The 18614-nt window shown below is 39.2% G+C and overlaps 2 protein-coding genes across 3 annotated transcripts in view; one reads left to right on the top strand and one right to left on the bottom strand.

The window, feature by feature from the left end:
* The window catches only part of LCP1 (lymphocyte cytosolic protein 1), an 81011-nt gene extending 71127 nt beyond the window's left edge, over positions 1-9884 (bottom strand). Inside the window, exon 1 of one of the 2 annotated variants that reach the window (XM_059902467.1) lies at positions 9783-9884. The gene's annotated coding sequence lies outside the window, so the exon portion shown is untranslated. Of the gene's footprint in view, positions 1-9692; positions 9736-9782 lie in introns of those variants that run through there. The other variant, XM_059902469.1, reaches the window with a different exon arrangement.
* A 1175-nt stretch (positions 9885-11059) lies between these two features.
* LRRC63 (leucine rich repeat containing 63) overlaps positions 11060-18614 on the top strand; it is a 40089-nt gene continuing 32534 nt past the window's right edge. The window contains exons 1-3 of the mRNA XM_059903423.1: positions 11060-11144; positions 17066-17743; positions 18221-18289. Of these exons, the coding sequence (XP_059759406.1) occupies positions 11060-11144; positions 17066-17743; positions 18221-18289 (832 nt within the window). The remainder of the gene's footprint in view (positions 11145-17065; positions 17744-18220; positions 18290-18614) is intronic.

Below are 18614 nucleotides of genomic sequence, written 5' to 3'. Positions count from 1 at the left end.
AAAGAGAAGGGTTGGGGCTTCCCTGGTGGCGCAGTGGTTGAGAATCTGCCTGCCAGTGCAGGGGACACGGGTTCGAGCCCTGGTCTGGGAAGATCCCACATGCCGTGGAGCAACTGGGCCCGTGAGCCACAACTACTGAGCCTGCGCGTCTGGAGCCTGTGCTCCGCAACAAGAGAGGCCGGGATGGTGAGAGGCCTGCGCACCGCGATGAAGAGTGGCCCCCGCTTGCCGCAACTAGAGAAAGCCCTCGCACAGGAACGAAGACCCAACACAGTCATAAAAATAAATTAAATAAATAAATAATTTTAAAAAAAAGAGAAGGGTTAACTGCCTCAAAAGATTTTCAAAGTAGACCAAGACAATCAGTTATAGAAAAGATATTTGATAGATTATCAAAGGAGATAAATAGACCTGATTTTAAAGTTTTCCAGGACTGGTTGATTTACACCCAGCTTTACTGGAAATACTTCTGGGGACTTTTGGGAAATACTTCTTCAATCCACTTTTGTCATTATAGACTTATATACAAGTGTACTTGAAAACAGCCTTCTGAAATCTAACCTGTTCATAAGTAGAAAAGAGGTTCTAGATTTTCATTCATCCATCCAACAAATACTTATTAGACCAATATCTGGTCCAAAACCTGAATACTTGGTTTGTGCTACAGGTGATAGAGAAAACAAAAGATGTGTCAAATATCTGATTAAAACATTCCAGAGGCTCCATGAAAAGTCAAAGATTTTCCCAAATGAAATTAAAAATATGATTAAATATTCTAAACTTCTGACACAGTAGATATGCCTAATTAAACATTTTTCTTGCAATAGGATCTTGAACTACTCTGTGGCTTCACCTATATACTCTCAAAGAAATGGAGGCCTGGGGTGAGGTGGAAAATATACCAGACCACAAGTCAAGAGATCCTGGATCGAAATTTGGCTGTTTCAACTTGTGTGGCCAGATGAAGCCGGTATAGCTAGGTGATTAAGAGCACATGCTCTGGAGTTACAAAGGTTTGGGATCCTAACTTGGTTCCTAGGTTTATTGTCTTTGTGCCTTTGGACAAGCTTCTGAATCCCTGTAAGCCTGTTTTTTCATCACAACGGGAAAAGTAAACAGCACTCACAGCCTAGCATAGTTACAAGGTACACAGGAAGTTATGCATGGAGAGCACTTAGCATAATGACCAATATACAAGATATGAACCAAAAGTAAGTCATATTTAATAATTTTTATTATAGTTACTATTATTATTAGTCACCATTCTGTGCTTCGTTTTACATAACTGTAAAATGAGGGGCATCAGCTAGACCAGAATTTCTCGAACATGAATAAATATCTGGAAAAATTATCCCAAACGTCCAAAGTTGTCTTTATGTCTATTACATGAGCAAACATAAAAACTGGCATAAACTGCTAATGCCATCAGAGCCTAAGTATAAATCCAAAATCAGGTTAAATTCAAAACAACAATAACAACAAAACCAAATTAAGTTATTTTAATGAGGATACTGGTGATTTTCTGGAATTAAATCACCTCGTGAACATGGCGCTGATCCCCCGTCGTGCGAGTCCTTCTGTGTCCACTGCCCATGTTGTCTACTGTGTTCTGCTCAGTTCTCCCACTTCACTTTCTTTGAACAACTGCAGGCTTCGGTGACATCATTTGGCCTTCACTTTGCATGAACTCATGAATTACTTGGAGCTGGTTCTTTTTCATTAGCTCTTGAAAATTAAGGGAGGAAGTTGGCCTCAATTCTAGATACATCTCTTAATGCAGATCCCCGAGGATTCCCAGCTCCAAATCTTTCAGTAGCTCTCTGCCTGTCAAAATCCTGACATTTAAGTCTCTCCCAGACTTACATTTGCAGCCTTACCTACCCATCTTCTCTCTAGTCGAACTAAGATACCTTTTGCCATAGACTGTCTGTGTCCCTTCAAAACTCATATGTTAAAACCTAATCCCCAGGGTGATGGTATCTGGAGGTGAGGCCTTTGGGTGGAGCTCTCATGAATGGGATTAGTGCCCTTTTAAAAGAGATCCCAGAGAGCTCCCTTCCCCCTTCCATCATGTAAGGACACAGCAGAAGACAGCCATCTATGGAACAGGAAACGGGCCTCACCAGACATCGAATCTGCTGGTGCCTTGAACTTAGACTTCCCAGCTCCCAGAACTGTGAGAAATAAATGTTTATTAGGCACCAGTCTATGGTAATTTTGTTATAGCAGCCAGAACAGACAAAGACACTTGCAAAATATTCTTTTAGAATTTGCTGAGATTTTCTTTATGGCCAAGTAAGCATCAATCTTGGTCAATATTTCTTGTGTACTGAAGAGAATGTGTGTTCTCTGGTTATTGGATACAGTTATCTATATACGTCTATCAGATCAAACTTATCAATTGGGTTATTCAACTTTTCTATATCCTTAGTAATATTTTGTTTGCTTGATCTCTTAGTTACTGAGAGACGTGTTTTGAAAAAATCCCCATTTTAGAAATGAAGGTATCAATAACATCTCCTTGTAATTTTGTCCATTTTTGTTTCATGTATTTAGAAGTTACGTTGTTAGGTGCAGACAGTCTCATGTTGGCATGTCATCTTGATGAATCATTTCCTTGCATCCTTAAAAAATAAGGCCATGAGAGCCTACTTTGTCCAATATTTGTATATTTCTTGCCCAGCCTTATGGTCAACTTCCTTGACACTTCATTGGCTAAGGTGTAGATTTTCTAGCTCCAGAGGATGGGTCTCAGTTTTGAGGCTCTCAACTTTATTCAGGGTGTTCTGATTCAATTCTCTGCCCACTGCAGACTAGAGAGCTCATCTTTACTTCCTGTGTCAGCGGTACAATCCCAGTGCCTGGCCCCTAAAACTCCACATCGGATACCCCCGTGGAGTACCATGGCTTCACCTCGACCTTACTTCACTGCCATTAAATTTTTTTGTATCAACACCTGGGATCTCCCTTTCTGTTCATCTCATACATATTTTATCTTACATTTCTATGTATTTGAGGTGGGTAGAAGGCTGTCCACATCAGCACTAATAGCCACATAGACTGAAAGTCCTAGCACCGATTTCTAACCAACTAAACAAACTACACATGCTCAAGCATAAAATAACTTTATGAATATATATATATATATATATATATATATATATATATATATATATATGTATATAATTTTTCGGAAGGGCACAAGTTCCATTTCAGTTTAATTTAGCAACAAAGAAAGTCACTGTTACATGTAATTATAATAATAATGGTCAGGAGTGTAGCCTTTTCTTTATACTATTAGATTCTGGAATTATCATTGGGAAAAAATGATAGTTGACATTTATTGAGCATTTTCAATACTCCAAGCACTGTCTTAAAGCACTTTGAGGACATTCTCATTTAATTTTCACAACAATTCTATGTAGCATAAGCACCATTACTGTCCCAATTTTACAGATGTGGACATTAATAGTTAGAGGGTTGAGAAACTTGACCAAAGTCTTACAACTAGTAAATGGTGGAGACAGTACTCAAACCATGCCTGTTTGGTTTTAGGGCCCAAATATGTAACCACTTTATGTCTCATCTTAAATAGCTGAGGTAGACAAACTGGGTACATTAGGTATCTATACTATACAAAGATTCCCTTCAAAATCACCAGGGGGAATAATAAATACTAAAATGTAAAAATAGGCAAGAGACTAGAATAAGTCATTTATAATAGAAAACATTCAGTAATAAACAGAGGAAAAGATGTTTAAGCTCATTAATAATCAAATGCTAATTAAAATAAGATGTTATTTTCCACCTATTAGATTTATAGCAAAGCTTAAAAAATTGACTAATTCCCAGGATCAGTTAGAATGAAGGGAAATAAACACTCTTACACACAGCTGATAGGTGTTTAAATCAGGATTTCTAGAAGAAAAATAGGGGGGCTTCCCTGGTGGTGCAGTGGTTAAGAATCCGCCTGCCAATGCAGGGGACACGGATTCGAGCCCTGGTCCAGGAAGATCCCACATGCCGCGCAGCAACTAAGCCCGTGTGCCACAACTACTGAGCCTGCGCTCTAGAGCCCGCAAGCCACAACTACTGAGCCCATGTGCCACAACTACTGAAGCCCACGTGCCTAGAGCCCGTGCTTCACAACAAGAGAAGCCACCACAATAAGAAGCCCGCGCACCGCAACGAAGAGCAGACCCCACTTGCTGCAACTAGAGAAAGCCCACACGCAGCAACGAAGACCCAATGCAGCCAAAAATAAATAAATAAATAAAAAACCTTGAGGATATTTTAAAAAACAAACAAAAAAACCCACTCTGGATCAAGTCTAGTCCTCAGGTGTGGGTCTAAAAATCACAGCTGCTCTAATTCATTACAGCTCGTCTTACACTACAAGATTAGCAAAACCGGCCGTTCTGGTTCCTAACTAATTCCTACTAAGCAAATGGTGACAAGCCGGATTTGTTATACTTGTGGTTCCACTTTCAGTCACTGTGGTCTAACAGTTTAGCTGCTCACTGACCCTGTAAGTCCCTTTTCCATTCACTGGGGACATCAAGTGCCTCACAACCATGTACTGAGAAGGAGCAGAGAGTGAGTGTGAGGGTGAGATGCTTTTTCTCCTCCCAAAAGGGATCACCTGGGCAAAGTGATACGAGAAGGTACAAATCCTCTGGATGCAAATCCTTTTCAATGCCAGGAGTCTGGGTTTGGGAAGTGGGTGTTGGGGAAGAAGGGGATGGTCTGGTTTCCTTAGCTCCTACTGAAAGAAGGGGTGACTAGAGGTATCTCCTTATGGGTCTGATTCGGGTGGGTGGGTAGTGTGGGGTTTGTGGGTGCAAGGAAGGTACCCCACCAGCAATGGCATGCAAAGTCTCCATGATTCAGGACGAGGTACCATCTGATGAAAAGCAGGAGCACAGACTTACTCTCATGCTATTTGGTGGTTTGCATGCAAATCTCTTGTAGTTACCGAACCTCTTCTTTAAAGCAAGTCTTAAGCAGAGCCATATTAATATGTCAAACAGATAAAAGGGTAGTTGCTCTGCTTGGAATTGCGGTGGAGGGAAGAGCAAAGCCCCATAATCTGTCTTCCCCATGGCTCCTGAACAGAGCTGGACACCATTATCTCTTCCATTGGAGGGTACTACTTCACCTGGAATAACTGGCAGAGGAAATGAAGGAACAGGGTGAGAAAAGAAACAGTGTCCTGGGATTGACTAAGTTCAATCCTGATATAATCTCCAACATCAAAACATAAGGGTGGGGGGATTGAGATTGTTGTAACTCTTGAAGAACTGTCAAAAGCATACTAAACTCACTGTGTGACACTGAAACAAAAGTGATGGTTCTGTTAGTCCGGTTGTGGTGTAAGCAATGTGAGTTCTTCACCAACACGGAGAATATAAAGCACCATGACATGGGTGGGCAACCTGTGCTCTTCCCCACCTGCCATCCTGAGGCACCATTTCGGCCTCATTACACTTAGGACTGTAAGCATAAAGCAGAATAAGTTTGAAAAGCAAATCCACCATATTTACTGTTTAAGATCATAAATTGCTATTTGCCTTAGAATGAAGAGTAAGTCATTACAGAGCATTTCTGCTCACCTATGGTTCTAAATGCTAGAGGTCGTTTTTGAGGACTGGACAAAAGAGGGCATGCAGCCCCTACACCTCATGGGTATGGCACATGCTCCTTGTAAGTTTAGGACTAAATCCTAGCCGGTCCCAAGGACTCACTAGATTATTCTCCCAAAGTCCAGTGAGCACTTTAGAAAAAACCTGAGAAAAATGATATGCTTTCAGAACATCTTTCCCTCTAGCAATTCCGAGGAGGATCACACTGCAGCCTTTTGGCCTTTTCCACTTTTGTTTGGCTCACCAGCTGGCCTGGAGGACACCGAGAACAAGGCAGCTTTCATCCTTGGGACACACGTTGACATTCATCATGGATTCGGTCCAGCTCCATCAACGCTCACAGCAGCTCACGGACTCAACTCACGTGAATGACACAGGTCAAGGTCTCTTTACTCACATCACTGCACTTGGACATTTTCAGGCATGAGCTGTCCCATGGCTCCCCTGCGGCCCAGAGGGGTATAAGGACCAGTGACAGAATGTAGGGACCTGCCCTAGAGCACGCGCGACATCTGTTCACAATCTGAGAGGTGCAGACCTCTTTCGCCAACGTACCAGAGACGTTAGCAAACCAAGTGTGATACTTTATGGATAAATGCCCAGGATTCACCCTTCAACTCTCCAAATACCTTGGTTAACATCAACTGTAATCACATAAAGCAGGGACAACGCAGATAGGAAATCGGAGCTATTTGTTTTTAACAGCTAGCATCTAATGAGGACTCATCTGTACCCAGCATGAACCTAAGTCCTTGACCTAGATTCTCTCTCTAAATCCTCACAACATCCTGAGTCAGGTACCATTTTACCCCAGTTTTACAGGTGAAGAAACCACAGAGGCTTTAATAGGTTGAGTAGCTGGTCCAAGGGCACAGAGCTATCAAGTAGTGGCCAGGGATTTGAACCCAGCCAAGCTGAGCTATGCTGCCTTTGATTGACATATGATGCAGGTAATAGAATTTTCAGTTAACATGAGAACTGTGGAGTGAGATAAAACATAAAATCAACACTTAGACCAGTGCCTTCCACATGGTAAGTAACCACCATTGACATTGCATCACTCACAGCATGAAAGGCAATGTTGCTTAGTCAACCTAACATTAAGGAAACAAGTATTATTTACCCTTTTTTGGTGAAGGACACAATCATACAATATACACAGATATCTAGTATCAGCTGGGCGCAGACAGTCTAAAACAATCACTGAAACTAAGGAAATACAGAACTGTTCCTAAGTATTCGGGGTAGTGTGAATAAATAACAGTATTCTACCCGAGCAACATAATAAAATGTTAAAAAATTTAAAAACCTCAAGTAGCCATAATTATAGATAAATAAAGACTTTGAAAAGATTTAAAATTTCATTTTAATGTCTAAAATTATAAAGCCTCAAATGAATCATTACATGTTGTTTTAATAAAGTTTAAAGTTTAGCACCTAGCGAAGAGTCTTACACACAGGTTCCAATAAATCATTCTGGAATGAATGGCTGAATTCATGAATATGCTTTTATAACAGATAGACATTGTTCTTTCACTATGTTTGGGAATTTTTCTTAATTCTATGATGCAGGTTGCATGACCTTTCCTTATTAACAATGATTTTTCTGAAAAAAATCCCAGGACTATCATCCTGAAAGACAAAAAGAAAAAACTAAATAACCGGCCCCAAAATAATTAAGAACAGAAACGAAGTTTTTGTCTTTGCAATGAGATAGGAGAGGTAAAAAGAAAAGCAGCTTCTTCAAAATATCTTTATTAACATTTAAGGAAATATAAAATTGTTCTCTATGCAGCAGCATGAAAACACATGAAATAAAAGTATACATTTAAGCTGCTGTGACTGGTGAAGAGTAAAGACATTTCTCAGTATATATATAAGAAAACAGGTAAACTCAAATCAAGAAAATACCTCTTTCTCAAAAGCTTTTCGTGCCTTGGTTTACCCTGGGGACTCAACAGTTTATTCAATGTGCTCTCAAAAATAACTATTTTTTTAAAAGAACTCCTAAAAACTAATATGAGCACAAAAATACAGATCACTGCAGTTATTTCCATAAAGTAAAATGCTAAATTAAATCTACACTGACCAAACTATTTTGTAAACCTCCATCCTGTTTAAAAGGAAAACAAACAGAGCGGTATATAGAAAATAGTGACGATTTCCAGCAACAGTTTCTACACCATTCCAACAGAGCTGTGTCCTTTCACCAATAGCAAATCTGAGATTCCCCAAGTACTCCCCACTCGTTAGGAAAATCAATAGCATTACCTGCAGGGTGGGTAGGGTTGCTTGTGCATAAGGCGTTTATCTCATTTTAGCAACATTAAAAAAAAAAACAAAAAAACCGCAGAATGTACACAACCTTGGCGCTCACCATTACTGTGGCATCCTTAATACAGTCTGCTAAAAGTGCTGTGGTTCACTTTGACAAGCTTCATCACACAGCTAATGCGACAAACAAAAAGGCTGACTGTACTGCATATCAGGTGGAGACCCTTAAAATCAGAGGGAGTTGTATTATTTAAAGAGACATGATTATTTTTAAAAAAGAAAAGGAGATTGAGGTAGCAATATCTCCCCCCAAAATTTAAAAATTAATAAATTAAATAAAAATAATAAAAGAATCCAAATTGAATGTGATGTGTACTTTCTAAATCTGGCCTGCACTTGTACATCATTTCCATAGATGAAACACGTAATCTGTGTTAGAAAAACTGATATACGCATATAAAACACACCAAGCCATGAATTTAATTTTCATAATCACGATCTCATTTACCTAAATGTTTGGTGCTAAGTAACAGAAGTAGTAAGTAGTGGAAGACAAAATATTCACACCTAAGGAGGTTACATATTAAACAGCCCTAGTTTCTGCCTGCTATTTGCTAGAAGAAATCTGCAGGGAATGAAGCCTGATGCCTGATTCCATGTGTGACAAAGCATTTAAAAAAAAACTACTGATAAGTGCATCGCTTTGATTTTGACTATGCAATACTAAGCATAAATTTTAAAGGCCAAGCATTGGTCAGTAAAACTGAATCCCAGCAGTTCTCACGGTTCAAACAACTTTTAAGAGGATAGGAACCTGACTCAATTTATCTATTGGAACATAAATATTTTTATGGTTAAAAATATAAACATTTTTCACACTTACAAAATATGCACAACAAATATTACTTGAGACAAAACCTAGCAAACAGATCTGCCTACTGTCGACTTTCTTAGCTTTCTGAGAAGCTAATTAATCTATGCGGTGGATTGAAAGTGGAATAAATTCATGGTGTTGGGCAGCAGCTTAATTGGGACATAGTTATCTTACAAGGAAAAGAAACCACATACAAAGGAAAACAAGGTGCAGAATATTTCCCAGAGTCTGATGAAATACTTTTTTACTTTTCCACTTTTTTCACTGACTGTTTAAAAATATATGCTTGTTCCTAAGGAGAAAAAGGAAGATTTGGTTAGGGAGTAAATCTTGAAAGATTCCCAAAGTTACAAAGATTTACAAACAAGTCTCATCTTCCAACAACTGTACTAAAGGTCCTACACTTGTACTTACAAAATAAAGCAAAACAAAACAAAACACAAGACTGGAAGATAGCTCCATCTACTTCACTTTCTGAGCTGGGATTTACACACCTACCTAATGAGTTTTCTCTCGCGCACTTCCTCCGTCAAATCTCCAGAGAAACACATGCGCATACATGCAAACACACACGATGTATCGATCACTGTACGTACAGGTTCATCAACAACATGACACAGGACACAAGTCACAACACGATAGTCAGAACAAATAACTAGGACAGTGAGAAATGGGTTTCTTTTAAAGCTCTCTTGGATCCTTAATGCCCCTATGCCTACACATTTCCTATTCATCCAGGAACTTTAAAGGATCAGAAAGACAAAACAGGTTGCATTAAAGGAAGAGAAACAAAACAATGTTCGCTATTCGTGGGCCCTGTAAAATCAGCCCCGGGACCCGGCTGCGCAGAAGTGCAGCATGAAAGAATGCCAGCCCGGACCCTAGACACCCGAGTTAAGCACCTTGCAAGCGAGGAAAGTAAATACATAATAGTGGTCATTGTCATTAAGAATAAAAACAGTAATAACGATTGTCACCACGGGGTTCCGTACAGCAGGTGCACGTGGAGCGGGCTTCTCCTGCAGCCCGGCACAGCGGCTGGGCAAGGCGAGTGGGCTCGGCGCACGCCGCCCGGTGGGGCGGAACCGGCTGCGCAGTGCTCCGCGGGCGGGTGCGCTCCCCGCCCGGCCCCGCCCTCCCCCCTGCGCCTGCGCATCCGGCGGCCGGGACGGGTTTATGGGCTTCCGGTTGCTAGGGCCTGTCTGCTTGGCCTCGGGTCGCACCTGGCGGGTGGGTGAGGGTGGCCTGGGTGCTTTCTTTCCGGACAGCATATACCGCGGGAAGACCTGCGACCTCACTTGACCTTAACCTGCCTAAATTCCCAGGAAGAGGAGGTAAAAAAAGGAAAAGCTGATTGTTTTAAGAAGCAGCTGATTGCCCTAAAGGAAAGCGTACGAGTCCAACGTTTCCAAGCATCTCTTCCAATAATAACGGAAAATTACAGGCATCAAGTGGGACGTACTACCAGGAAGCGTACCTTGAGTGCTTCTGTGCAAGTCATCCTGGGGGGATAAAGCGGCCCATTTGTGCAGCTCCAGAGCGTACCCGTCTAGACTGTCAACGGAATAGTGATGTCCCAGGCACTTTGATATTGTCCCGACTAAGCACATATATTTGGTTCTATCTTCTGGCATCATTTCTAAAACAGTACTAATTGGGACCGCAATCCTAGAAAATCTCATTATATTGAAGACCATTTTATTTTTGGGTTAAATAGTTATGGCCCAAGTGTAGTGGTTGAAATTTAAAATAAGTCATTATTACAGAAAGGAAACAACTTATTTGTGAAGAGTTAGGTATTGTGGGTCTTCAGAGGCCATGGAAGGACTTCCTCACCTTTTTGACCAAAAACTCTTTCCAAATTTATAAACTGATAATATTTTGGAGGTAGAAAAAAAATGAGTGTCATTTCTACTGTTCTGGAAAATCAGTATTTACTAGCTGAAATAACACTGACTGAACTTTTTGCTAACATGTGAAATTTTAGAATGATCCTGATTGGTAATGGTATATGTATTTTTAAATTCTGTATTAATTATAAGCCTAAATTTTATTTAGATTCTTTCTAGAAGTTTTAAGAAATTATTTTCTTACCCTCTTTTCCTTTTATAGGAATTCTGCTTGGACCCAGTATAGTATTAGTGCAGAACAAGTTTCATTAGGATGTAATCTGGATTCGAATGAATTATTTTTCAGCAACAATTCAAACATATTCAAAAACTTTTCAATTCTCAATCAACAGCTGTGAAAAACAGTGCTTATTAGTAAAATGCAAAACCACCCACAACTTCTTAGAAGACCCTTACCTCCAAATCTCCCTAAGCTGTCTTTATGTCAGAAGAAAGCCCGTGCAGGTATGTGCATTACTCAGATGTTTATTTTTTACAGAAGTTTCTCAACCTGCACAGCTCAGAATCACAATAGTTAAAGACACTCACCAATAACCAGCAACTTACAAATGTTTGTGGTAAGATGGTAACATGTAATTCATTTCTACAAGTACAGTTGATCATCATTTGTGGATTCTGTAGGAGTGAATTTACCTAACTGCTAGAATCTATTTATAACCCCCCAATCAGTACACTGTACTATATTTTGTCTTTTTAGCCCCAAAATATATCATGAAGAACACTTTGGAGCAGTATATAGAGCTCTTTCTCACTCCTTTTATAATAGTGAAACTGTGCAGGAGGGGGGTATATATGATCATTCTCGGACACATGCAGGGCATTGAAAACACACATATTCCCAGCTGAGGTCAAAGAAAGATACGGCTGTGCCTTCCTGTTTTAGCTCTCGTATTATAAATAACTGCCCTTTTCCTGGTCTAGTTAGTGCCATGTTTTCTGAATTCTGTACCTTTTGTTGGTGATTTAACAGTCTAAAATAGCCCCTAGGTATAGTACAAGAAGGCTGTTATGTGCCTTATGGAGAAAATATATGCCTTAGAGAAGCTTCCTTCAGGCCTGAGTTACAGTGTTGTTGGCTGAGAGTTCAATGTTAATGAATGAACAATCTATATCAAATAAAGTGTCTTTAAATAGAAGCACATATAAAACAAGGTTATGTATTGATTGGCTGCTGATAATGTTGAGACCAGAGGCTTGCAGGAACCTAACCCCGTATTTTCCCAAGAAGTAATGGTTCAGTGTTGGATAACTCAGTGCTCACTGAGACTATAGAACAGAACTGCCACAAATCATGAGAATTGAGTGTATTTATAAGTACAGTGCTAAGAACTGGAGATATAATAGTGAGCAAAACCAACTCTGCCAATCCTCTTTTTTAGTTACTCTCTGGTGGGATCCAATAATCATACAACTAAATGTAAAAATACCCTGTGTTAAGTGCTATGAAGTAAAGATGAGCCACTTTTATGATTATAACTTTATATAATACCCTTAATCCTCTATTTCTGTATATGGTATTTATTGACTCCTTACTTATAAGCAATGGTAAAATTAGCATATCTCCTCTTCTTTCCCCTTTTCAGTCTCCTCTACTCCCTGATTTTAGTTGATTATATTAATTATTTTAGTGTCGACGTTTATACTGTTAAAATGTGCCTAGTCTGTAACTGATTTACAATGCTAAATCATTACCTTTTGATCCATGCCTATTAAAGATGTGTGAATCAACATACCTATGTTACATCCAATTTCCTCTCTCACTTTCCCTACCAACTTTTGTTATATCATTTCTACATTTCTATAATGTTCTACATTTCTGAATTTACAATCTTTTCTGTAATAATAATACCCACAGTTATGTAGATATACTGCTCACTACCAGTTCCTTGGTTGTAATTTTTCCGTTTATCTTTTAGTTGAAGTTTATCCTCTAGTACAAAGTTTTTCACTCTTGCTATTTTGGGCTGGATAATTCTTTTTTGTGGGGGGCTTTCCTGCTTTTGGCAACTTGGAGATTCAATGACCTTAACTATTAGTAATCCTGTGTCTCCAAAGGTTCTTGGCAGAGTGCTTTGCATATAGTAGATGTTCAAAATACTCGTTGAATAAATGAATGAATACTTAAAATGACCAAAATACAATTTATAAAAATGAATATTCAAACACTGAAATAAAAACCTGAAATAAATACCTGCAGTTTGCATACAATGCTAAATGCTGTAGGGAATGAATGACACGATTGATCTGGTCCCTGCCTTTCAGGACCTTTCAAGAACTTTAGTTAAACTCTAAAGATGAGATACACATACAGTAAGAACCTTAAATAACAATACAAAGAGCATAGAATTTATGCCCAATTAATGGTACAGACAGTAGTACTTCATAAATGTGAGTAACCCTGGGGCAGGAATGGGGTGTGAACTAAGACTTGAGGAATTAGTGAAAGTGAAATGAAATATGTTTAATTATAGAGGAGACCCGTGTAGTTTTTGATGGCAGAGGAGTCTATTGGAAAGGTGGAATTTTAACATACTAGAAGAAAAAGAAAAAAAATCATGGGGATGGGGAAATGTATCAGAAAATAGGGAAGTCTAAATTGAGAAGACAGATATCATCTTCATTGGGCAGATTTCCCTAAGCACCTCTTCTCTCTACACCCAGTCAGAGTGCTTCCCTTTATGGTCCCAGAGTATCCCCTATCTACCCCCTTACTGAGCTCTTATTCTCTAGTGTAACTGTTTACCTGCCTAGTTTCTATATTAAATCATGAGATCTTTGATGGTAGTAAGGTTTGTGCTGTGTGATTGTACCCTCAGCACTATGTGTACAGCTAGCACATGGGAGGTGTTAAATGTTTGTTGAATTAAGTAATGAGAACAGTAAGTATGGGTTGTGTTAATCAAGAAGGATGGATTGTATAAGGTTTAAGGTAGACTTTGGAAAAGGAAAATGATTTAAATTGGTTAGTAAGAGAAAGTATTCCACACCGTGTGAGAAACAAAAGAAACTCAGGTCTACCTAAAAAAAGAAGAGTGTCAGAGAAGGATAAGTGATCTCACTTGATCTAATAGGTAAGTCTCTGTTCTAAGCAAGAATAGCAACGATGTACTGGGTGATTATAGCACAAGGATAAATGGAATGAATGATGGCGGTGTTATAAGGAATGGAGAGAAGAATTGGGACTACTCTGTTAAAAGATACTTGCCATACCCATTAGGCGGTGTAGTGTTTATTGAAAGTAGACTTAGATTCGCTGTAAATGTATATTGCAAACTCTAGGGCAACCACTTTAAAAAAATTTTTATAAGTATAATTGATATGCTAAGAAAGGAATGAAACTGAAGGAGAGAAACTGACTCATAAAATTCTCACCTAAAACCAGAAAAGACAGAAAGAGAACGGAAGATTTCAAAAAGACAAAGAAGTAAAACAACTGCAATGAATAGAAAACTTTACAAATGTGGTAGATGTTAAGCCAACAATGTCAGTAATTCGTTAAAACGTGAATGGTCTAAGTGTGCCAGTTAAATGATAGAAACTGTCAGAGTAGATAAAAGACAAGAGCTAATTATGTATTGTCTGCAAGAAACTTCCTTTAAATATAAAAACACAGATAGATTAAATGTAAAGGGATAGAGAAAGATACATCATACTAACACTAATCAAAAGAAAGCTGGAAGTGTATATATGTCGATGCTACTCTCTCACTTCGTCCCAGCTTCCCATCCGCCGCCCTCCATCCCCGCCAACGCGTCCTCAAGTCCATTCTCTACATCTGCGTCTTTATTCCTGTCCTGCCCTTAGGTTCATCAGAACTATTTTTGTTTTTAGATTCCATATACATGTGTTAACATACAGTAATATCTCTTTCTGACTTCTTCACTCTATATGACAGACTCTAGGTCCATCCACCTCACTACAAATAACTCAATTTCGTTTCTTTTTATGGCTGAGTAATATTCCATTGTATATATGTGCCACATCTTCTTTATCCATTCATCTGTCAATGGACACTTAGGTTGCTTCCATGTCCTGGCTATTGTAAATATTGCTGCAATGAACATTGTGGTACATGACTCTTTTTGAATTATGGTTTTCTCAGGGTATATGCCCAGTAGTGGGATTGCTGGGTCACATGGTAGTTCTATTTTAGTTTTTTAAGGAACCTCCATACTGTTCTCCATAGTGGCTGTATCAATTTACATTCCCACCAACAGTGCAAGAGGGCTCCTTTTTCTCCACACCCTCTCCAGCATTTATTGTCTGTAGATTTTTTGATGATGGCCATTCTGACTGGTGTGAGGTGATACCTCATTGTGGTTTTGATTTGCATTTCTCTAATGATTACTGATGTTGAGCATCCTCTCATGTGTTTTCTTGGCAATCTGTAAAATAGCTAGCTAGTGGGAAGCAGCTGCATAGCACAGGGAGATCAGCTCGGTGCTTTGTGACCTAGATGGGTGGGATAGGGAGGGTGGGAGGGAGACGCAAGAGGGAGGGGATATGGCGATATATGTATACGTATAGCTGATTTACTTTGTTATACAGCAGAAACTAACACAACATTGTAAAGCAAGTATACTCCAATAAAGATGTAAAAAAAAAAAAAGCTGGAGTAGCTATGTTCATTGGCTTGTTTTCTTATTGTTGAGTTGAAGAGCTCTTTATTTTGGATGCAAGTCCTTTATCAGATGTGTGTTTTGCAAGTATTTTCTCTCAGTGCATGGCTTGTCTTTTTATTCTTTTAAGAACGTCTTTCACAGAGTAGAAGTTTTTAATTTTAATGAAGTCCAACTTAACCATTTATTCTTTCATGGATTGTTGTTTTGGTGTCATATCTAAAAAGTCATTCTGAATAGCACAGGGAACTCTATTCAATGCTCTGTAATGACCTATATGGGAAAATAATCTTAAAAAAAAAGTGGATAGATGTGTATGTATAACTGACTCACTTTGCTGTACAGCAGAAACTAACACACCATTGTAAATCAACTATACTCCAATAAAAAAATTAAGAAAAAAAGTCATTGCCACACCTAACATCACCTAGATTTTGCTCATGTTATCATGTTTTGTTTTAATATGAGAGAGAGCGAAAGGAAAGTTGAAGATGGTGCTGTAACCATTTTATGGAATGAGCTAGCTTTGATAAGTTCCATATAAGCAGGAAGCAAACATTATCCTTCTCCTACTACTGCCCTTTAAACTCACATGGCACACATCTCTCTACCAAGGCTTTTCTAGTCACTTTCATCTATTAGCCTTGTCTCATTTTTAGATATTAAACAAGTCCAATCTAAATCAACACTTTCATCTAGCATGCAATTAAACCTTGCCCTTTCTCCCAACTCAGACTAGGTCTGCTAATTTTTTAGACAAGCCAAGGGAAACAGGGGCATGATAGATTCTTCCACCTTGTTCTTTTACTTCTCTTCCCCAACTCATAGTTTCTGGTATCTTCATAGGTGTGGCTAGGAGTGGGAAAGAGTTAAGGAGTTAAGAGTGAAGGTGAGAATCAGTCATCAGTCTCTGTACCCCCCTGAAATGCCAGAAGGTAGAGGAAATGTAAAAAAGAAAAGAAATGTAAAATCTTTGCTCAAAGAAGTTTCAAATGAGGAAGCGATAATGATAAATGATAAATAGCCAAACTTCACTGAGTCATTTTTACCTCTCCATATTGCCAGAGTTTTTAGTGGCAACTGCTCAAAAATCTCCCTTTATGTCCTACTCTTCTTCATCCATTCTGTTCTTCCAGGAGTAGCTCCCTACTCTTTCTAAATCTAATACAATTTAGCCTTCCTGATTCTCCAATTGTTCATGCAAACTTTATCCCAGTAAGGTAAGCAAAAGTCCTGATAGCTGAGTGAGTGTATACAGAAACGTTTTTATAAGGTGAGAGAGGGTGAGTGGATAAAGAAAAGCTATGGGGGTCTTCCCTGGTGGTGCAGTGGTTGAGAATCTGCCTGCTAATGCAGGGGACGCGGGTTCGAGCCCTGGTCTGGGAAGATCCCACATGCCGCGGAGCAACTAGGCCCGTCAGCCACAACTACTGAGCCTGCGCATCTGGAGCCTGTGCTCCGCAACAAGAGAGGCCGCGATAGTGAGAGGCCCGTGCACTGCGATGAAGAGTGGCCCCCGCTTGCCGCAACTAGAGAAAGCCCTCACAGAAACGAAGACCCAACACAGCCATAAATAAATAAATAAATTAATTAATTAATTTTTAAAAAAGCACTAGGCTTCTACTTTCTTTAAAAAAAAAAAGAAAGAAAAAAGAAAAGCTATGAATGCTGAGACATTAATAGTTCTGCCCCTGACACCTTGATAAACAATCTAATTCTGCTTTATTTTTTCTTTTTCTGGTTTAGGAAAGACGGGTGAAACTAAGCTACCACGTGTACGGTTCATTCCAGATAAAACCGCTTCATTTGAAAGAGATAAAACTAGTTTTCCTGATGTTCCAAGAGATCAGTCACAACCCCCTGTCAATATTCAAAATCTCTTTCTTGATCATCGTGTACAAAAAAGAGTGACTACTATTTCAACAACCAAAACATCTTCTAAGCATGTCTATTGGCACATTCCAGAGACTGCTACTGGTTCCATATTTTTTCCCAAGTGTCGTTCAGCTTCAAGTCGAGTTTTTGGGAAAGTAACAAGCAAGATGGAAAGTTCCAGAAAATCAGAAGAGCCATTAAAAATAACAAATATTTATGCTAACATTTTAAAAGAGATTCTGATTCTCTCCTCAGAGTTCTCCAAACTTCCAAGTGTCCCTTCTTCAGTGCCCACTCCCAAACTCAAGGAAGTTCATTCTGACCAGTTTTTACAAAAGAGCAGTACCTATACTTTTAAGCAGCCCCTGTTACATTTAAGTGCAACAGTGCCAATCCCTGTACCGAGGACTATACCTGTTAAAGCTGAAAGTCAGCAGTCTGACCGTTTACAACGTCGTACGGTGACGCTAAATATTAATGATTTTCCAGGTCCCATTTTCATACCGATGCCAGTTTTACCAAGGAAACCTCTAAGACAGTCTGTGATCGGTAAATCCAGTCTGAACATGGTCTGTAATAATGGGGTCAAGTAGAGCAAAAGGGAGAGAAGGCATCCAAGCATATGGTGGTTCCCCCTTGGGTCTGCAGAATGGGATGGTGGGATCCCTTTTCACCTGTACATTTAATATATGGGGCAGAATGCAGTAGCAGAAATCCTGACTTTGCAGGTCTGCCAAGGGCAAACTGGGAACTCCACCCAGATGGTGGTGATGGGAACCAGATAAGGCAGTTCAAAGGATCAGAAAAGCTCATATAAAGGAGCAGTATGAATGAACAGTCATCCGTAAGGTGGTCTAGATGAACTCTAGAAGCAGAATGCCAGTGCTGATGGATGCCTTCATGGGCACTTTTCCATGGATAACCTCAATTCGTTAAAAGATGAACAATTATAATGAAGTCATAATACCCTCAACATGAATTTCCACACGAATTTAAACATTATCCTATTTTTAATTTTTTTCCTAGAAAGTCGTGTAACAGAATATGAACATGTAGAAAGTGTCCCAAAGCAAAGCATGCTGAGCGTATGTGAAGGTAAATGCTAGGTTTATATCATTCTTTTAAAAATTGTATATAGGATTATCTCTCCATAAAAGTATTTGTGATTTTGTGTGTTTGTGTATATGTGTGTGATTCACACATATGTCCCACCTCATTTTCCATTCCTTAAGCTATTTACTCAGCAACTATTTTTAGAGTGTTGACTATAAACCCAACTTTGTACTGATGTTGGGAACATAAAAGATGGAGTATTCTTAGTCTGGATGGGGAAGATAGACATGCAATCATGACAGTTAACTGCTTGCCATGTGCCAGCACTGTTTTAAGTGCTTTGACCTTAGTTACCTAGCAGAAACAA

The sequence above is a fragment of the Balaenoptera ricei genome, chromosome 18, assembly GCF_028023285.1.
Source record: "Balaenoptera ricei isolate mBalRic1 chromosome 18, mBalRic1.hap2, whole genome shotgun sequence".
Taxonomy (NCBI): domain Eukaryota; kingdom Metazoa; phylum Chordata; class Mammalia; order Artiodactyla; family Balaenopteridae; genus Balaenoptera; species Balaenoptera ricei.
The sequence above is the reverse complement of the archived record's forward strand: the minus strand, read 5'-3'. Positions and strand labels throughout refer to the sequence as shown.